Source organism: Stegostoma tigrinum, unplaced genomic scaffold (genome assembly GCF_030684315.1).
Source record: "Stegostoma tigrinum isolate sSteTig4 unplaced genomic scaffold, sSteTig4.hap1 scaffold_410, whole genome shotgun sequence".
NCBI classification, from domain to species: Eukaryota; Metazoa; Chordata; class Chondrichthyes; order Orectolobiformes; family Stegostomatidae; genus Stegostoma; species Stegostoma tigrinum.
In genome coordinates, this window is record NW_026728338.1 from 44,708 (window position 1) to 66,614 (window position 21,907).

General features: G+C 44.0%; 1 protein-coding gene across 1 annotated transcript; it reads right to left on the reverse strand.

Annotated features, from left to right (window-relative positions):
* Nucleotides 1–8,264: 8,264 nt before the first annotated feature.
* Nucleotides 8,265–13,094, reverse strand: LOC132208467 (probable G-protein coupled receptor 139). Its single transcript, XM_059644013.1, has 2 exons — nucleotides 12,950–13,094; nucleotides 8,265–11,181 (listed from the first exon to the last, which is right to left on the reverse strand). Exons 1-2 carry the CDS (start codon nucleotides 13,044–13,046, stop codon nucleotides 10,289–10,291), a joined length of 990 nt encoding a protein of 329 aa, XP_059499996.1. The 5' UTR covers nucleotides 13,047–13,094; the 3' UTR covers nucleotides 8,265–10,288.
* Between the last annotated feature and the right edge of the window lie 8,813 nt (nucleotides 13,095–21,907).

A 21,907-nucleotide genomic window follows, 5' to 3' on the forward strand; every position in this document is an offset into this window, starting at 1 on the left:
AGTTGTAAATTGTACAGATTGTTAAGGCTGAACAGCACTGCAAGATTCAGACAAATCTCATTAAAACTAATCAATCAATATTATCACTGTGTAATACAGTCACTGATTAGCACAGAGGAAATTAGCTACTGATATTTTATCACAGGCAGGTTTCACGACAATTCACTTTCAAAATAGGAACAAGGAGCAAACTAGGCCGTTCAGCCTCTCAAGTCTGCGGCACCATTCAATACGATCCATTTGTGCCCTCACCTCTGCTTCCTCACCTACCCCAACAATAAACCTTGATGTCCCTTTTGTCACCCCCTCATTGCAGAAAGAGATTGCTGTGCCAAGTGTGTTTTTAATGATGAGGGCTTCCCTGGCTAGGCCAGCATTTGTCGCCCATCCCTAATTGTCTAGAGGGCAGTTAAGAGTCAACCACGTTGCTGTCAGTCTGGACTCACATGTAGACCAGACCAGGTAAGGATGGCAGTTTCCTTCCCTAAAGGACATTATTGAACCTGATGGGTCTTTCAAACTGTTGACTACAGGCTCATGGTCAGCAATGGACTTGTAATTGCAGAATTTATTTTGTTTATTTAATTCAAATTCTACTATTGGCCACAGCAGGATTCGAACTGGAGCCCCTGGATGAACAGTCCAGCAAGAATACCACTAGGCCACTGCCTCTCCAAAGAGGAAGGTAAAGACACCAGAGTTGTGCCACCTTTCATTAGAAAGAGATGACTGCTGCTGGTGGCTTAACATGAGTGTCAGCACACCTCAGGTGAAGGAGGAGGCCATGAGGGTAGGATCCTCTAGGTAACATCAGCAGTGTGGGAATGGAACCCATGATGTTAGCATTACTCTTGCATTGCAAACCAGCATTCCAGCCAACTGAGCTAACTGGCAGCCACTGCACTGCGCCTGCTCAAATTGTACTTCACGTTTCAGGGTGAAAGTCATGGACCCCTGCGCTCTCACTGAGCTCTTGAAAACTTTCAAGCTGTCACTTCAGAAAGGCATCGCAGCAGGGACAGCTTAGGGGGCACAGATGTAACATTTTCACTCATGGCATATCTGACTTCCCCACACCCCCATTCCCCTCCCCTACCTACCAGCAACCGCATCCCCCCCCCACCCCGACCCCAAAACCACTTATGTCGAAGGTGTGCATCAAGACGGCTGACAGAAAGAATTTTAACGTGGCCCAGGGGTCTTGCTGAAGGATAGAATTTACCTCACGCACTAATCCATCTTCGCCTATCTCCTGCAGCCCTGGAAGCTCTTCTGAGCACTTCCTGTTCCTTTTGACCACTGCTGGATCTGATCTACTTTCTGTCCACATGTGGAGTTTTTTTAAGAACAGGCAACTGTGTGCTTCGTTTGTTTACTCATTCCAATTTTTAAACTCGCCCACCACAAACTCTCTTTCGGGTTGAATCAGAAACATGATTTATTAAGCCTGGGGAATGATTGATATAACTCGCACACGCATCACAAGGTAGAAAATAAGAAAAGGAAGATTTGCTAATTCGGAATCACCAAAGCTTGAACATTAATGCACATGACTGTCAGAGCACAGAAAGTTAGTGTCCAGTAAGGATTCTTTCCTGGAGGAACTCAGATTCGGCAGGGATCAGTTAGCCAAGGCAGGGGTTGATGAGTTCATTAACAAATCCACAACGGCACGGCTGTGTGAGGTTGCTTTGTCCACTCTTCAGTTAAAAACGAGGTTTCTTTCTGAATTATGGTGAGACCGTTTCCTCAAGGCAGGCTTCGCTGTTAGAATGGATCCTGGCTATTTTGCTGCTTGTCTTGCAGGCTCAACTCACTTGACACAAACTGAGTGTTACCAGCAGGGAAAATACTCAGCAGATTGAGGCAAAGCTTCAGTAATGTACAACTAATGTTTATAAAGACCAGGGGATTTTCAGTGACGGGTATAGGAGTCAGTTTCACTGATCAATACATTGCTCACTTTCGGAGATTAATGGGGCTATGAGCACCATTGCAATTATACTGAGGCTTTCTAGTCTCAGATTATGGCCCAGTAGCACCTTTACAGGCACAAGACTTTTCAATAACTTTCATTGTTACCAGTTACTGCTGGAGAGACATACAATTTTAATGCTCCATCATGGTCATCACTTGGAATGTCCATGCAATTCCAAGTGTGTTAAACTCTGGAATCTGAGCTGCTAATTGCTGACTGAAACTGCCCAGAAATTGTCATCAATTTGTATCATGCAGTTGGGTGGCTATGTTTTAGTTCAGCAAGATCCATTTCAAAACCAAACAATTTTTGATTCCCATCTGGCCTTACTGATGTGATGTCAGTGAAAGTAAATGGAATGAGCTTATTGTCAGATACGTCTGACTGTCGTACAGTTATGCAGCTGGTTCAGAGCCTAAGTGCTCTGGAGGAGTAGCCACTTTGGAGAGGTCTTCCAGCAAAGTCGGTGCCTTGTGAAAGCGAATGTGAAAGGGAGTTGAATCTTTCTGAAGGGGATAGGAAGAAAACTGACAGAGAAATGCTGGACATTCTTCACCATGGAGACCAAAGGTCAGGAATGAATTAACTCATGCCTTGATATCGTGGGGCAATTTGCGACGTGCATAAAGTCCTCATCATAGAATGCCTGCAGTGTGGAAACAGGACATTCAGCCCATCAAGTCCTCACCCATCCCCCAAAGAGCTCCCTCCATCCTTATAACTCTGGCTATGGCTATGGCTAATCCACCCTAACCTGCACATCCCCGGGCACTACAGGACAATTTAGCACAGCCAATCCACGCTAACCCACACATCCCTAGGCACTACGGGGCAATTTAGCACGGCCAATCCACCCTAACCCACACATCCCTGGGCACTACAGGACAATTTAGCACGGCCAATCCACCCTACGCTGCATATCCCTGGGCACTTCAGGACAATTTAGCATGGCCAACCCACCCTAAGCTGCATATCCCTGGGCACTACAGAACAATTTAGCATGGCTAATCCACCCTAACCTGCCCATCCCTGGCACTACGGGGCAATTTAGCATGGCCAATCCACCCTAACCGCACATCCCTGGCACTATGGGGCAATTTAGCACGGCCAATCCACCCTAACCGCACATCCCTGGGCACTACGGGACAATTTAGCATGGCCAATCCACCCTAACCTGTACATCTTTGGACTCTGGGAGGAAACCAGAGGAGACCCACACAAAACATCCAAACTCCACACAGACAGGCACCCAGGGGTAGAATTGAACCTGGGTCCCTAATAGGGAGGCAGTAGGGTTAATCATTTATCTACCCAAGGTGGGAAGATGACAAGGCAATAAAAATGTTTCCTCTTAGGGGGTGAGTCCAGCACTAGGGAGCCATTATTTAAAACTTCAGGTTGGGGTTGCTTGTTAGGACAGAGATCCGGGGAACTTCTTTCACTTCAAGGCTTTGGAAGTGCCTCATACATCAGTGGATGTTAAGGGTCAGTGGGTGTTTTTAAAGCGGAGGTAGATTTGTGTTGGGCATGGTGAATGAAAGACAATTGGGAGGGGATGAGAATGTGGAATTCAAAAGATAAAATAAGTCCATGATCTTCTTGAATGGCAATGATGAGCCAAATGGCCTACTTCTACTCCCAATATGCATGTTTGTAACCACTAGCAGTGTTACTCTAAAGCCAGCAAAGGTTACTAGTTTCACTGACAGCCACTGAAACTCTGAATGTGGCACTAAACTGATCAAAGATCATTACTCCTCCAATGCACTGCTCTGGAAAACACTAACTTTTGGCTGTTCTCGTCACTGACTCGAGACTGACCTATCTCAGGCCAACTCTTCACTTCCCTGATACTGACCATCACGGTGCTCTCACCATTCTGCCCACTCTCCAACTGGACAAATACGTCCTCGCTCACATCCCCAAGGCCAGCCTCTTCGATTTCTTCTTCTCTCGGATCTTCACGTGCCCAGGTTCCTCTTCTCTGCACCGACGGCTCAGGATGGCTGTGATAACGGTTCCAGGGTTGAGCAATGTTGGTTGCCTGAATGGATTAGGGTGAGGTCTGTTCTCCTCGGAGGAGAGAATGTTGGGAGGAAATCCAATTAAGGAATCTGGACAGAGTGGAGAGGAAGAACTGTTCCTGATGTTGGAAGGATTGAGAGTCCAGAAGAAAATAGATCTAGAGTAATTGGCAAAAGGACAAATGGTAAAATGAAGATATCTGCTGTAATTGTACCTGCATCCACCACTCCATCAGAAAGTTCATTCCATACGCGAACGACTCTCTGTGAGAAAAAGCTTCTTTTTTGACATAAGTGTCTCTCCTCTCACCTTAAAAATGTGCTGCTAGTCTTGAAATTCCCAATCATAAAAGACAACTACCATCAACTCTCGACCTCTCATGATTTTATTAAGCTCTCTAAGGGCACTGCTCAACCTCCTGAGCTCCATTGAACAAATTTCCAACCTATCCAGTCTTTCCTGTAAACTCAAAACTTTCTTTCCCGCCTCATCCTGGTAAATCTCTTCTGAAGCCTTCCCAGCTTAATAATATCCTGTCTAAAACTGGGCGATCAGAACTGGACACTGTATTACAGAAGAGGCATCACCAGTGTCCTGTACTAACTTAACATATCATCCCCACTCCTATACTCAAAGCTCTGAGCAATGAAGGCAAGTGTGCCAAATGCCTTTTTAACCACTCGATTTATACACTGATATTTACACCAGTGCTGGTGGAATTCCTTGAAGAACACAGCCTCAGTGTCTGTTTCTATTTATTTCAAAGATTGGGATGACACTCGTAAGAATCTCTCAGTGACAGACTTTATTGGGGAATTAGTTTCAACGTGTGCAGATCAAGATCTTGCCCGTGATATCCAGCACATGGACAATGTTTTCTGTGGGATTTAAGCATCACAGCCTTCAGAAATTTATCGTGTATTTTTTCATTCCAGAAGTTTGGATCAGGATAAACAGGAACTCCACGTTTGCAATTTGTCCCCATAGTGTTTTATTCCCTTGCTGATTGAAACTCTGTCTGCTACAACCTTGAATGCACTTAGTACGCCCACCTTGATTGCTGTCTGAGGACAGCAATGGCCTCGTGGTGTCATTGCTAGATTATTAAAATTGTCAGGGAAAGTAATAAATAGATGTAAGAGTCGGCTCTTCAGCCCCTCAAGCCTGCTGGAACATTCAATCTAATCACGAGTTGTCCTTTATCTCAACACCATGTTCCCATTGTTTTCCCATATCCCTTGACACCTTTGATATCAAGAAATCTCCCTGTTGCTCTCTGAAGTATGTTCAGTTCATTGGCTCCACAGCTTTATATGGTGGGGATTTCCACACAGTCAGCAGGCTCTGAGTGAAAACATTTATTCTCACTTGAGTTTGACATGGAACATATAACATCGAACATTACAGCACAGTACAGGCCCTTCAGCCCAAGATGTTGCTGGCATACTATTCTACTCTAAGGTCCAAATAATCTGCATGCCCTTCATTTTTTCTGTCATCCATGTGCCTATCCAAGAGAAGGTTAAATGTCCATCATGTGTCTGACTCAATGAGCACCGTTGGCAGTGCATTCCACCGACCCACTACATGATCTGCCTTTGGTCAGGGAAACGTGAGATTCCGTGATGGAAAGAATAGAAGGGCTGAATGTTATGTAAATGGAGAAAGACTGCAGAAAGCTACAGCAGAGAAGGATTCAGGAGTCATCAGGCATGTATCACAAAAAAGGGAGCAGCCAAATTCAATACATAACGGTGGGAGGGGAAATCAGCTGTTGGCCGTTTTATTGCTCAGAATGGAGTACAAAACGGGGAGGTTTTGTTAAAACTGTACAAGGCACTGGTCAGCATGCCCCTGGAATATTGTGAACAGTTTTGAGCCCCATTCTCCCAGGAAAAATATGCTGGTATTGGAGAGAGCCCGGAGAACGTTTGCACATCTGATACTGTCTTATGAGGAGACGTTGCTGGATTTGGGCCTATCGTCATCAGACTTTAGACAAATGAAAGGCATAATTGTGGAAACATATACGACTATTCTCGTTTTGGAGAGGTTGGATATTGTGAAATTATTTCCTCTTGCGGGAGTGTCCAGTAACAGAGGGTATCAACTGAGATGAAGAGATGAGGAAGAGCCCCCTGTCTCAGAAGACAGCGAACGTGTGAAATTCTTTTCCACAGATGGCTGTCAAGTTGTCAAGTGCCCTGAACAAAGGCTACTTCCGTATTGCCTAAAATATAGAACCTGACAGACGTAGGTCACCTGGCCCTTCATACCTTCTCTGCCTTTCAGAATAAAGGCCATTGGATGCTGTAAATAGGGAACAAAAACAGAAGTTGCTGGAAAATGTCAGCAGGTCCAGCAGCATCTGTGAAGACAGAGTCAGGGGTAATGTTTCAGGTCCAGCGACTCTTCCTCAGAACTGTTCTGAAGAAGGGTCACTGGATTGGAAATGTTAACTCTATATTTTTCTTCACAGATGCTGCCAGGCCTGCTAAGCTTTTCCAGCAACTTCTATTTTTGTCCCACATTTCCATATGATCATTTCTGATACTCTCTGTCAATGGCATATTCCCACTCTCTCCGATATATATTTGGTGCACTTAAATGACAACATTTGTGCATCTGTTTAGCAAATATATCAGTGACCTGACCTCTGCAGTCTTCTGTGATCGACAATTCCATAGCTTGATCATCCTGTGAATGCAGAAATGTTTCCTGATCTCGGTAAAAATTGGTTACCTGTCTCCTTTCACTGTACAATGCTGCCATTCCCAGGATCTGCCTCACAAACCTTTACTTCACTCCCTCTAAGGAAAGGATACACCTTTCAGGGAGGGACAGCAAACCTGCATAAAACACTTGGACTGTGCTCTCATCAATGTCCTGCATAACTGCACTAAGTTATACCCTCATCATATGCTCACTGTCACGTGAATTTTCTTGAACATCAGGAGAATTGCTCAATGGGATGGGGAAAGGATCTAATGCAGGATGGGATAGAGGGCAGGAAGGAATACTAATGAGAAGAGTCAAAAATGCAGGTAATGTTGGTTATTCGTTCTGCAGATCTCGGGTTGTCATGGCCCCTGTGGTGTTATCACAAGATTATTCATCCAGAGAACCGGGGTCCTGGGTATCATGATCACAACAAGGTCAGCAACACAGTCGTTATCGAATCTGAGTTCGCTGATTGGGGCTGTTAATCTGGTCCAATCAGAGAGACAATTCGAATGTGGTGTCATGCAATTTCCAGGCTCCAAAGGAACTCAGCACTCCATTCGTTGTCCAAGTGTCGCTCTCCAAAAGAGGGAGACACTGCAGCATTACACAGTGACTGGGATCACAGGATCTGGGCCACTTGTCATTTGGGAGACTGGCCCCGTGAGGTTGTAAAAATGTTCAACATTCCCGGTCTTCCAGCTGCATTAATGCTTTACATCAAGTCCCTTCTGATTTGTAAAAACTCAAAACCTCACCTTCAGGGGAGAGCGAAGCCGAAGGGAATTTGAAAACACTGCAGTTGTAATAAGTCTCAAGTGGTTCACTTTGGCCAGAATAAACACAGAGATACTATAAGTAAAAGTTTTTAATCAGAATTGTTACAGGAGAACCAGTGGTGGATCGATGTGAATATTTCTCCTGAAAAGTGAAAGAGGGTGTGACAAAAATGTACACGAGGGTGATATTGCGGACTTTTGCATGAGGAGAGAGTGATATAACTGGGCCAGTATTAAACAGAGGTGAAAGGATGAGAGGCAGAGAGTCATTCACAATACTATTCGAAACTCAAGGCTTCATTCTGACACACATGTGAGAAACATGGAGATCATGTTCAATATCTATTTGACTCCTGTCTATGTTGTGTCCTGGCACAATGTGCAGTGCCTGGTTTATTATGCAACGTAGACATGAGGAAAAGATCGAACTTGCAGCTGAACATTTGGGTCGGAATGTATTGCTTCAAATAATGGTGGAGGCAAATTCAAGTGAGGCATTTGTGAAAAAATTGGCTCATTAACTGTTAAAGACAATTTGTGACCTGTACTTTCTCGGAGCCAGCACGGGCACAACACTGGAATGGCCTCTGTCTATTCTGTAGCAATTCAACAATTCTTGTTATGGACCAGAGCAAACACTCTCAAAACATATGAAGTGTTTAGCCTCGACACTCACTCGCAAGTGTAAGGTATTTGTGTTAAAAGTAAATTGATCAAACTCTGAGGCTTCAAGCAAAAATCATTTTATTCTCACACTACAATAAAAATGCAAACAAACGAAGAAGAATTGACGTAAATTTACCTCTGTGAAAATACTTCACAAGCTGAAATATTATTTAACGAGTAGTCATCAACTGTTCTAATATGGAAGCATCACATAACTAAAGCATTGGCAAAGGCCCATTCAGGAAAATGGATTCCCCACAACTGTTATCTCCCTGATTCCAAGAGAAGGAATATCAACAGAATGATTCCAGCAGCAGTGAAAGAACTCAAACATGTATGCAGTAGCAGAGGTACAGCTGTATCGAGCAGATTCAAATTCAAAAAGCCCATCTTCAGCAACTGCTTGTAAGATAATAAAATATAATAAAACCCTGGGTCTGTGTGAGCTCGACTCCAACAACACATACTCCTCTTGTTTACTTTAAAAACGAAACAAAGCGATATACTCAGCTTTACATGAAGCAGATACCTAGACACCTTTGCAACACCCATCTCCAAGGGAAACGGGACACAACAAATCCTTCTTCAAGGTAATTTTCATCGCGTCCTGTAGAAAATACCCATAGTGAGCACAGACAGTAGAGACTCAGGCTGTGTTGCATTGACATTGTCAGAGCCACAGCTTACTGCCAATCTATCAGGGAACGGAAAGCTGGCTACACATTGCGTACAGTCAGTTTAATAGCTATCGAGTCTTGGAGATTTGCAGCACAAGACAAGGCACTAATATACCCATTTTCCTGACCTTGGTCCCTGTCTTTGTATGCCTGGACACTGCCAGGGCTTATCTAATTCTGAAATACTTCTTTCATATTATATGGGTTTCTGTGCCCAGAAAACCTACAGACCGCGAGAGTCAGATTCCCACCAAACACTGGGTGAAAAGTTTTTACTCACGTCTCCTGTAAACCTGCTGCTCATTAACATAAATCAATGTGACTGGTCATTGACAGCTCCATCAAGGAGAAAACCTTTCGTGCACTCTATTGTACACATACCCTTTATAATTTGATACATTTCACTTATGTCCCCCTCACAATCTCCCCTGCTCAAAGGAAAACAACTCCAAAACTTGTTCAAAATCCCCTGATGGCTGAAGGAGTCCAGCCCAGGCTTCATCCTGGTGAATCTCCTCTGCACCTTCTCCAGTGTTAACCCATCGTTCCTGAAATATGATTCCAGAACAGCACACCATGCTCAGGCTGAGGGTGTAGCAGTGTTGAACTCAGGTCCGGCATCACATGCCTGCTATTAATCTCGAAATCAAGAATGTGAATGGCAAGTAAAAAATGTGTCTTCACAGCTAATTTATTCACCTGCCCTGACATGATAAGGGGCTAATGATTATGCACATCAAGGTCCCTCTTATCCTCTGTGTTCCCCAAGGTCCAACTGTTCATCATACCACCCCTTGCCTTCTTTACCCACTTCAGTTACATCAGCAGGGGAGGTGATGGCCTAGTGGAATTACTGCTGGACTGTTAATTCATTGGACCCAAATAATGTTCTGGGGGCCAGGGTTCAAATCCCACCAGAGCAGATGGTGCAATTTGAATCAGATATAATATCTGGGAAAGCCCAGTCTAATGATGACTCTGAATCTGTTGCCAATTGTCAGGGAAAACCCATCTGGTTCACTAATGTCCTTTAGGGAAGGAAACTATCACCCTACAAGTGACTCCAGCACCAAAACAATGTGGTTGACTCTGAACTGTCTTCTGGACAATTAGTGATGCACAATAAATGCAGCCTGTTCAGCGATGCCCTCGTCCCGTGAATGAATTTTCAAAAAAACTTACACTGATACTGATTGCATTACATTTGCTCAGCTCTGCCCTTCTGATCAGCCGTTTCCATTCTCCTGTAATCTACAGCTATCTTTGGCACTATCGACCACCCACCAATTTAATGTATCATCTGCAAACTTTCTCATCATCCCTTCTACACTAGAATCTAAGTTACATACATAAATCAGGAGCAGACAATACCCCAACACTGATCGCTGTGTGCACCCAGATATGTAATTATTTCACAAATAACTTGGGAGCATGAGGTCGCATCAAATTACTTTGACCAAATTTGTGAAGGGACGCATTATTCCATTCTTTAACTCTTCTCTGAATTTCCTCTGGGTAACTGCATAAATGAAGGTGTTGGTGCAGCAACTCAGGAGCTGGAGCATGAAGCCAATCTCTCTCACGAATGTTGGGAGAGGAACTGGATACCCCAACCAATCAAATCGTTTCAATATGGAATAAGCAATGAACATCACCCATAACACGATGAAATTGCCCGAAATAATAAATAACATAATCATGGATTTCTTACGACTGCCCATCTCTGGATCTATGGGACTGTCCCCAGTCGTTGGACCCCGCAGTCTCCTCCGAGCTCTGTTGGCTACTAAAATGTTTCTGACAGTCAAAGTGTTTAACAGTAGAATCAAAATAAATGGAAATAATGGCGTTATTATGTAATGCATCAATTCAACGATGGTCCAGGCAATTGAAGTAATTACATTTTGAGGTACCTTGCAGAACCATGGATCATTAAAAAGCCAATATTGATGGTAATACATGAAATACCAGAAAATGTTTTTCAAACAACTCAACACCGTCACTGTTCCTAAAACCACACACGCTGTTTTCTTGGTGCAATGTCTACTTTTCAACTTTTGGCAGCATATGGCCACAAACCGATCAAAGGTGAACATGACGGTGAACCAGACAGAACAGTCTGTGGCAGCATAAAGTATAACAGCATGGATGTTGCACAAGGGAACATAATGCAGGAAAAGAAACTCTGCCCGATACGCAATAGGAATTTGTCGTAGTATCAGATCGAAGTTAATGACCAATAGATCCGCTGCTGCCATGGCCACCAGGTAATTAGTGACACATTTGGAAAGGCCACACTTTCCCCAAACCAGGATCGTTATTGCAATCACGTTAACTTGAAAGAAGAGGGTGGAAATTATCAATTATAGCTCAGCTGTAATGCAGGAACACTTCTCTTTTATATTTGCTTTACTTCCAGGAAAATATTGAAACTAATTCTCAATGAGTATTTTAAGTGTTGGCATCAATACGAAAACTAATCAGAAATGTGCTATTTGACATTCAGTACAGAAATGAATCTAAATGTGCTACTTGTCAGAGAATAGCAGCACTGCAGTCCTGGGCAATGATAACTACGCAAATAAAAAAAATACAATACCATATTTGATAGTATAAACTTCACAGCATTCATAACTGTTCATCGTTTGGACGAATCAACAAACAATAACCTGTTGCACAAGGAGAGAAGCAGCAATGACTGTTGAACACAATGTTTCTGTAATAAATGGGATGAGGGGAAATGGTCATAAAAGCAGTTACAACAACATTCCAATGAAGAAATCCTTGTCAAAAGGAGTTTCCGTAACAATGAAAACAATCTTATTCCTGAGAGAAAGGACATAGCACTTGCTTGATAAACTGCTGCTCCATAATAAAAAAGTAACTAAGACTTGTCTGCAACAATAATATGCTGAACTAAAGGGTCAGTTTCAGGGAAAGCTGCCTCATAGACAGCCAACGCGGAATGTAAGAAAGAACAATGGTGTGACATTATGTGAGAAAACATGCTCCAGGCTTTAGGTCTCCAAAATTGTCATTAATGATAGGGATGAAAGAATCTCTCAAATCAAGAATAATGTGGTATCCCAAACATTAATAACAGAGAAAATTGTGTAAGAATCCAACAGCAGAACAAAACAACAGCAGCGTTTCAAAGAACAACACTGCTGAATGTTTAAAATCTGGCCACTCCCAGAGACAGACCACTATCAATTGAAATCCTAGGCAGCTGTCACCATTATTCAGATAATACATAAACTCGGTTGCTTGGCTTGGACTTGCTACCCGGGTATAATAAAGTTCAATTCTTTTCTTCAGGACTTGATGTTCGGTGTGAATTCGGAGTATGTATCAGAATAAAAGATAAATTGTTTACCAAAAACATATGGATCAGTGAAACAATGTTAAAAGAAGCAAAAAAGTTTTTTTTTGTGAAAGACAAAAGGAATAACTGTGCAGTTTGGAGCCATACTTTCCAACAAGCACAGAAATGCTAGAAAGAAATGAACTATTCAGAATCTCCAATGTTTGGTTCTGTACTGTTGGTCACGTATACATTTTATTAATTGCTATTAGATTTTCGACAATCCCAATATTAACCCTGATTTAGAGGACAGGCTTTTAGTGGCAAGTTAGAATATAACAAAGAGGAAAATAGAGGGAATGAAATAAAATGAGAAAGGAGAGAAGAAACGCAGGAAGAGGGTAAAAGGAGGAATGAACGATAGAAAGAAGGAAAGAAAGAAAGCAGGAAAGAAAGAAAGAAAGAAAGAAAGAAAGATGCAAAGAAAGAAAGAAAGAACAGCTAGCTAGATAAACAGAGTCAATGCAGTGTGGCGTTGGAGGAACACAACAGGTAAGGCAGTATCAGAGGAGCGGGAGAATCGACGGTGTACATCCTTCAGCAGGAGAGAAAGATGTCTTTTTTTGCCTCGCATGTGTTACGATGTCAATGAATTCTTGTAGAAGAACGGAATTCTTCTGGATGTCTACTCATTTCTCAAATGTAACGAAGATCTCGAAAAAAAAACTATCAGAAAGTTACAATGAAACAAATCATTATATTCCACTTTTTGAAACTTCACTGACAGGGTGTAACTAACCTGGGACACCAAACGCGGCTAAGACTGGGTAGTAGATCTTCTGAATATCATTAATTGCCCACCGAATCTTCAGCTTGATCAGAAAACGAAGAGACATGATTTCCCTTTCGTAAATAATAATTATTTTGATGATTCTTGTCAAGGATTAGACTGTTCTCTCTTTTAGAGATGAGAAAAACTTCCTTCATTTATAGGATGGAGAATTCATCAGAGCAGAAAAACATTTCCCAAGTTAATGGAACCTAATTACAACCACTAACACAAGTAATAAAATCAACAACTAGTGTAAAGGGAATTGTTAGCGAAGCTGTGCATGTCCTGACCAGTTCATCCTTTCCCTTCTCCTGAAAGCCAAGAATTAGTCAAATTCTGCACATGAACAGAATAGGCCATGTCCAACAATTCAAACAAAGGTACCCTCTGAAACAAATCAATAGTGGGAAATAAGAACAAAAATTACAAGATAATTAGAATAGAGGAGTTTAACTGTCAGGATTTAAAGAGACGATATTGGCATAATGCAATGGCAGCGTTCAATGAGACGATCATCACTGATTTCCCCTCGAGTGGTGTCTGGGACCCTTGACTGCAATCCTGCAGTCATCGAGTATCTTCACTACACAAGCATGCCTTTGGGTGAATCGAGTCTATAACAAAGCTCCAAAGACTATCCCCACTCAAAATATCCTACAACCCTATCCCTGTAGCCCTGCATTTTCCATTGCTCATCCACATAACCTGAGCATCCTGGGACAAAAAAGGTGAAATTTCACATGAGCAATCTAACCTAGAAAGCATACATTAGGACTGTGGGAGGAAACTGGAGCACCTGGAGGAAAACCTACAGACATGGGGAGAATGTACAACTGATTTGAACTGGCCACATCATTCCTCTGTCTTTATTTAGCATCTCATCGGATGCAGGTTTCTTTGGGTGTGGTGTAACTTATTTCTTGTTCTTGATATCCTTAACAATGTGGCTGTGAGCTGCCCTCTTGAATTGTTGCTGTCCATATGCTGTAGGTAGATGCACGCTGCCAAAAGCAGCTGAGAGGTTTGGCATACTGCAGGAAGCAAGTCAATTCCTCACTCAGCAAAATCTGATTAACATCTGTACTGTGATGGAATACTCCACACTTACCTGAATGAGTTCCGCTCAAACAAACTTCAAGAAACTTAACGCCATTCAGGAAAATTCAGCTTGCTTCATTGGCATCACTTTGGTGTTTGTAAAATATTGATACTTAGAAAATGACTGGGGGTAAAGCAGTGTGTGGTCCCCTGAAAAGATGATGTGCTGTTCCTCGGCTGAGTGAAACGGGATGCCTGTGGGCAGGTTGTAGGTTTGCAGATGCACAGAATGCCTGAAAGTAACATTCGCGTTGAAGGCTGGATAGTTCGCAGTACAAGCAACAGTATTGATTCCTTATCAAGACAACAAAATTGAACTCAGACAATTAATTTAAACCAGGCACTCTGGCTCCAAAAGACAATTAAATTTAAATCTGGTGGGTTTGACCACATAAGACCAATCCTGTTGTAAGAAATTATATGTTTTCAAGGTTATAGAAGATAGGGACAGTTATAAAATTGGCAGTGCGAGAACTGCATTAACAGAATATAAGACCTTAAGATCAGAAGACATGGAATCTATTCAGCCCATCAAATCTGCTCTGCTATTCAGTCATGTCTGATAAGCTCCTCAACCCCATTCTCCCACATTCTCCCAGGAACCCTTGATCCCCTAAAGAATCAAGAACCTATTTATCTCAGTCTTACATGTACTCAATGATGTCGGCCACTTAGCCTTCTGTGGCAGTGATTTCCATGGATTCACCACTCTGGCTGAGGAATTTTCTCCTTATCCCCCTTCTAAAAATTCTTCCCTTTACTCTAAGGATGTGCCCTTGGCCGTAGACTTTCCTATCAATGGGAGCATCTTACCAATGTCCACTCTGTCCAAGCCATTCCATATTCTGTAAGTTTCAGCACGATCGCCCCATACCCTTCTAAATTCAAATTAATATAGTCCTAGAGTCCTCAAACATTCCTAATATGTTAAGCTTCTCATTGCTGGGGCCATTCTCATGAATATCCTCTGACCCTTTTCCGGGCCCAGTACATTATTTCTAAGATAGCACACAAGACTCCAAATGTGGCCTGACCACGGCCTCATGAAGCCTCAGTAGTACATCTCGGCTTTTATATTCAAGCCTTCCTGACTACTGGCTCAACCTGGAAATTAACCTGGAGACAATCCTGGACTAGAACTCTCAAGTCTCTTTGCACTTCAGGCTTCTGAATTCTCTCCACTTTTAGAAAATAGTCTGTGCTTTTATTCTTCTAACCAAAGTGCTTGATCTGAGAATTTCCCACAGTCTCTGGTCAATGGAGAGGTCACAAAACATTCTAGAAGACAGAACCCGGTTTTCAGGAAACAATGTTTCTGCAGCTGCACTGTCACCCTCCCCACTTCTTCCTCAGTTACATCGATTTCTGCATCAGAACCTGATCCCATGAGGGGCTCATACAGTTCCTAACACCTTCCATTCCAACCCTAAATTCAGCTGGGCCCTTTCTGATATATCTCTCACCTCCCTGGGCCTAGCTGTCTCCATTTCTGGTAACCATCTGAAATCTCACATCCATTTCAATCCAACCAACTCCAACAGCTACCTAGAATTCAACTCCTTTCACCCACTTTCCTGCAAGATTGCAATCCTCTATTCTTAATTCCTCCATCTCTGCCGCATCTGCTCCCAAGGTGAGGCGTTCCAGTCCAGGACTCCCAGATGTTCTCGTTTTTCAAGGACTGCACTTTCCCCTCCACAGTGGTCGAAAATGCCCTCGACCACATCACTTGTGTTTCCCGCACCTCAGTCCTCACATCCCCTCCCTGCAATAACAACAGAGACAAAACTCCGCTTGTCATCACTTATCACCCCTTTAACCTCCGGATTCAATGCATCATTCCATGCACTTCCGCCATAAGCAGTCTGACTCCAATACCAAGAAACATTTCCCCTCTCCACCGCTATCCCCCTTCCAGAGGGACCGCTATCTCTGTGATTACCTCAATTGCTCCACACTCTCCAATCCCCCCATACCCTTTCCCTACAACCACAGGTAGCACTACACATGCCCATACACCTCCCCACTAACCACCATCTCAGGAACCATGAAAAAGTTCCACATTAAACAGATGTTTAGATTAGATTAAATTCCCTACAGTGTGGAAACAGGCTCTTTGGCACGACAAGCCCATACTGCCACTTGAAACATCCCACCCAGTCCCATCCCCCTATAACACACACACCCCTGAACACGATGGGTAATTTAACATTGCCGATCCACCTAGCCCGCACATCTTTGGACTGTGGGAGAAAACCGGAGCACTCAGAAGTAACCCACGCAGACACGGGGAGATCGTGCACACTCCACACAGACAGTCACCCGAGGCTGGAATCGAACCCAGGTCCCTGGTGCTGTGAAGCTGCAGTACTAACCACTGAGCCACCGTTCACCTGCTCTTCTGCTCATGTTTTATATTGTGTCCACTCTTCCTGTTGTGGCCTCCTGTACATTGGAGAAACCAAACGGAGATTTCGACGCTTCTCTGTGGAACACTTACACCCGGTTTGTGACAAACAGCTGCACCTCACAGTTGTGAACCACTTCAAATCTCCCTCCCACTCCTTTGATGACATATCCATCCTGGGACACCTCCAGTGCCACAATCATGTCGCCTGTTGGCTGGAGGAACAGCACCTCATTTTCTGCTTGGGAACCTTGCAGACCAATGATCTCAATGTGGACTTTACAAGATTCAAAATGCACCCATCCAAGACCTTATCACAAGAACAACCTCTTGTTGCCCCTACCTCCTTGACCTGTCCGTCATTTCACATACCTCTCCTGTCCAATCACCTCACTGACCAGCCTCCTTGACCTCCCTGTCTTCCCTCCCATCTACCTGCCCTCCCTCCTCACTAACCGACCCCCATTCCAACTCCCTATCTACACTCACCTGAACCAGCTCTCTGATGAAGGGTCCAGGCCCGAAACGTCAGCTTTTGTGCTCCTGAGATGCTGCTTGGCCTGTTGTGTTCATCCAACTTCACACTTTATTATCTTGGATTCTCCAGCATCTGCAGTTCCTATTATCATTGAACTAACTTCATCCCTGCTTCGTTGCCCTGTCCATTTTCTCTCCACCTGACTGCTCCTCGAACCATATTCTGTCATCATGTGCCATGCCCTCTATTCATTTCAGATCCCTTTTCCCCTCCACGATTTCTGAAATAGGGTCTGGACCTGAAACGACACCTTTCCTGCTCCTCTGATGCTTTGCCTGGCCTGCTATGCTCATCCAGCTCCACACTATGTTTTCTCTGACTCCAGTAGCGGCAGTTCCTACTACCTCTGATATTCTAATATTTCTTTGTTTGGTTTCGATAGGTGGGATATGTATTTATAGGAACAGCATACCGTGCAAATCTTGTTTTATTCAGGAATAATTAATAGTGAGAGTGGAATTGTTCAGTTTGGTAATAGTTCAGTTAATTCCTTCATTGTTAGAGCTGGTTAACTACATTATTACTTTTTGATTATCAAGTGATTGTCAGGCATTTATTTCATCCAAACACGCCTTTAACACAGATTAGGGGTGAGAGGCAGATTATACCAATTTTCTAACTTCTTGTCATTAACAATGCTGGGGAAATACAAAGGGTCAGTTTTACTGGAAAGGTGTGCGAAACTAGTGAAGGCTTTACATCAAGACAAGTTCTCTTACACACCAAAGTAGAGGGCACCGGTAAACTAAACTCAGAAGATGAATTTGTCTCATGCTACTAAAGATCATGCATGCAATGAGGCAGCAGCAAAGCAATTCAGCAGATCGCTGCTGTATCAGAACAACCGGAATCACAAAACTAAACAGACAACATAAAATGCGTTTGAAATCCCATTGAAATGGAGGAGACAGGCAAAGACAGTTGACAAAACAAGGTTCGAGCTGGATGAACACAGCAGGCCAAGCAGCATCCGAGGATCAGGAGCGCTGACGTGTTGGGCCGAGAACCTTCTTCAGAAATACATCTGAATAAGGGTCTCAGTCCAAAATGTCAGCGTGCCTGCTCTTCTGATGCTCCCTGGCCTGCTGCGTTCAAATTGCTGTACGCATTGTTTTCTCAGAATCTGCAGCGTCTGCAGTTCCTCCTATGTCTGAGGCGAAGATAATTTCCAAGCTGTCATGCAAACCACAGGGTAGTGGGGGAGGATGTTGATCAAAGAGGAAATTCTTTCAGTTGTGAGTTTTAATAAGCTGCAAAGCATCAGTTCCATGACTCGCAAGGTGGAGATTGAATACAAATTTCGGTGGAACCTTCCTTCCGACAGCGAAAATAATCAGCTACAAAAGATCCACTACTTTCCCAAAAGCTATGGCCGGGACTGAAGTGGGGAAACATCCACCCTGCGAGTTTCTGATGGTAAAAGGTGCTTGCAAACCTCTGGTGGCCACACGCACAAGACTGGTTTTCCACTTGGTCTGGAGGCAGATTAAACTGCCAAGTCCACAATGAAGCATTTGGATCGCAGAGTCCCTCCGGCTCAGGTAGAAATTTGACATGTTGGTGCTAAATCGCCTGGTTTGTGAGATGTTAACGGCCCCTCCAATTGTACAGGTGTTAAACTTAAGCCTGGGAAGGAAGGGGCCAACTGTACGGATCCGACCATCTATCCACTTTGCTTTAATGGTACTGGAAGTTGATGAATATATGCCTTCGTAAATGTCACCAACCAAATGTCTTAGGCAGACTCAGACCTGTCTGTCATTTTCAGGTCAGTTTCATAAATTAGTATCAGAATGTAAAAGGAACTTGTGCGACTGAAGGAGAGCTATTGAACTGTCTCTGTTCGGAATCATGCCCGGTAAATATGACTTCAGGCAGACAGTGCGCTTTTGGGAGATGTAATGGCACCCAGGTAGAAACGGGGTGTGGGATGTTTCCGGTTAACTCCTTAGACTTCCAACCATTTACGTGTCAATCCTCCTGGAACAGTTACAAGATAGTACATGAGTCCGTGACCTACTACCATGCTAAGAAGGGAGTCGTTTCCCATCTCAATGGGACCTTTTCTACCGCTACTCCGACTTTGCCAATGCTGTTTGCTGGTGGGCCATTGGGGCTCTCATAGATAAATTCATAAAAGCGGGAGAGGCAGTTTGGAAATGTAATCCGGGGACAAAATGGAAAACTTTACGATCCACATGGTAAAAGACTGCTGTACAAATAAATCTAAGCAGCCAGCTGGGAGGATAATGCACGTTGGCGAGGGATTAGCGTAAGTAATAATAGGGGGAAACCAAAAACCTGTGAGGTTTTAAAGCTGCACTGTGAGGATCATAAAATGCATGAAAGGGAAAGGGTTAACCGAGAAGGGCTGGAAAGGGAAAGATGAAATAGAGAACCGGGATCAAAGTGGCAGGCCGAATTGCTGATAAAGAAAAATCGGAGGTACCTCCTGACATATCGGGCTTGCCGATGTTGTTCCAAAGTAATGACATAGATAAACAAGACGAGGAGAACTGGAGAAGGCACCCCCACCCGACTAGGTCAATCACCCTCTCCATAACTCTCCCCATCTTTGACCAACCAACACCTACAGGCATCTCAACACCACCATGAGACACAGCAATCGCCTGTGCCCTGACCACCGCCACCGCACGCTCACCCCTCAGCGTATTGCACCCATTCCTACGACCACCTTGCACACCACCCCTGACCAAATGAGGGCCTTTATAGGATTGGTTCATTCTTGTCGACCATGGCTCCCTCTTGTAACTTTACTCCCTAAACTACTGACCCCTTTGGCTTCTTGTAAAGCCCCAAAAACCTTCACCTTCTCTGACGAACAAACGTCAGTGCTTACAAAATTTGAAAGCAGCCCTTGTTGCAGCCCCGGCTTTGGGAAGATCTTTATATGACAGGCCTTTCCAGCTATATGTTAATGTTCTGGATGGATGTGCTACTGGAGTCTTGACACAGACTCACGGTGAACACAAATGACCAGTTACCTACTACTCTACCCACCTGGACTCTGTAGCTCAGGCTTTGCCCCGAGTTCCCAGATTCTTCCTGCGATTTATTCTTTCGTCAGTATGGCCTCTCATGTTACTCTCCACCAGCCTCTTACAGACTGTACCACACATGCCATGGCACCCCTCCTCACCTCCTGCCAGGCTCAAGACCTTAGCCAGGCATATTCAGCCGCGATGAAGTCGCACTTCTTAACAATCCCCTGTTGACGTTCTCTTTCTGCACCATTATTTACCCTGTCGTGTTTTTGGGTCCACCCCCCCCCCACCAACAATTGAATTCTTAGAACCCCCACATGACTGCTTACTCAGGAACCAATTTCTCACCTCTCCACGCCCAGAGCTTATTGTCTACCCACTCCCTTCTCCGGACCTTATCCAGTTTGTTGATGGCAGTTCCTCCATGTCTCCCTTGGGTACCCTCCGCCCTGGATTTGCGATTGTTGATGCTGCCTCTACATTAGAATCAGCAGCATTTGACCCCCGGTGCCTGCTCAGAAAACAGAACTTTTTTGCCCTTACCCACGCTTGCATCTTAGCCTGAGGGAAGTCAGTGAATATTTACACTGACTCTCGGTATGCCTTTGGCATCTCCGATGATTTCGGCCACTTATAGTCTCAGCGTCGGTTTTTAACATCCTCAGGTACATCCACCCAGAATTCCCTGTATGTTAAAAAAATTTCTCCAGGCAATCCTCTTCCCTGAACAATTGCCTATTATCAAATGTGCTGCCCATGGCTCCGATGATTCTACAGTTACTCAGGGAAAAGCTCAGGCTGATCAGGCTGCCAAACAGATCACACTTTTCTTGTGCCTATATCAGCAATCACTTATCTTCTTTGAACACGACGGGCCAGATCTCATCACTGTTCAGCACTTACGGGATCACCCCTGCCTCTGTCAAGGATGTTTACAAGGTGCATGGATGATTGCATTCTGCGTCCTCAGGCCTTCAGGTGACCCCAGTCGGCCAAGTGTGTATCCCTGATGCTTTGTTGCCTTTGCACATTGATTCTAATACCCAGAGCTGCAAGGAGGGAATGAGTGGTATCATGCTCTGTACCTGGTGGCACTTCCGACAGGCTCATACAACCTCATGTTTGACATGCCAGCAAAGCAATGTTGGTCATGGAGTGAGATGCTCACCAGGAAGAACACCCTTACCAGGGAGACCGTTTGAATGTTTTCAGCTGGATTTCATTGAATTACCACCTGTACACTGCTACAAGTATTGTCTTGTCATTGTAGATGAATTCAGTAGACGGATAGAGACTTTCCCAAAGACAAATAACAAAGCCTGGATGGTGGTAAAATTTTTTACTAACTGAAGTAATACTGCGATTTGGAGTGCCTCGACAAATTAGTTCTGATAATGACCCCCACTTTGTAGGAAAGGTTAATGAGGAATTTTGTGACGTGTTACACATCCAACAACAATTCCACTGTGCTTATCATCCTAGCGCGGCAGGGATAGTGGAAAAGGTGAATGGGAATCTTAAAACCAGAATAACTAAGTTAATGTCTGAAACAGGTGTCAACTGGTTGAAGGTCTTGCCTTTAGCTCTGTATCATATGAGAATTACCCCACACTCGACCACTGGACTGTCTGCCGCAGAAATAATTTATGGCCGGCCCAGTAGGACCTGTTATGATGCCACACAGACCCACCTGCCCACAGAGAATTAATTATTATGGGAGAGGAAATGCAAAGATACTTTGAGCAGCTAATATTGTCTCTAAAGTTTCTCCATTCACAGGTAACGCACACATTTGTACCACCATCACAAGCAATGGATCAGAGCTCAGACGACCAGAATGCACACCCCCAGGCAGCAGAAGAGAGACCTCGTGCTGA

Excerpts from the sequence above, each read along its gene's own strand:
- LOC132208467 (XM_059644013.1), bottom strand. The coding sequence starts at position 13,046 with ATGTCTCTTCGTTTTCTGATCAAGCTGAAGATTCGGTGGGCAATTAAT. Across the intron at positions 11,182-12,949 it reads AGCCGCGTTTGGTGTCCCAG|TTAACGTGATTGCAATAACG; the intron begins GTTAGTTACACC and ends TCTTCTTTCAAG.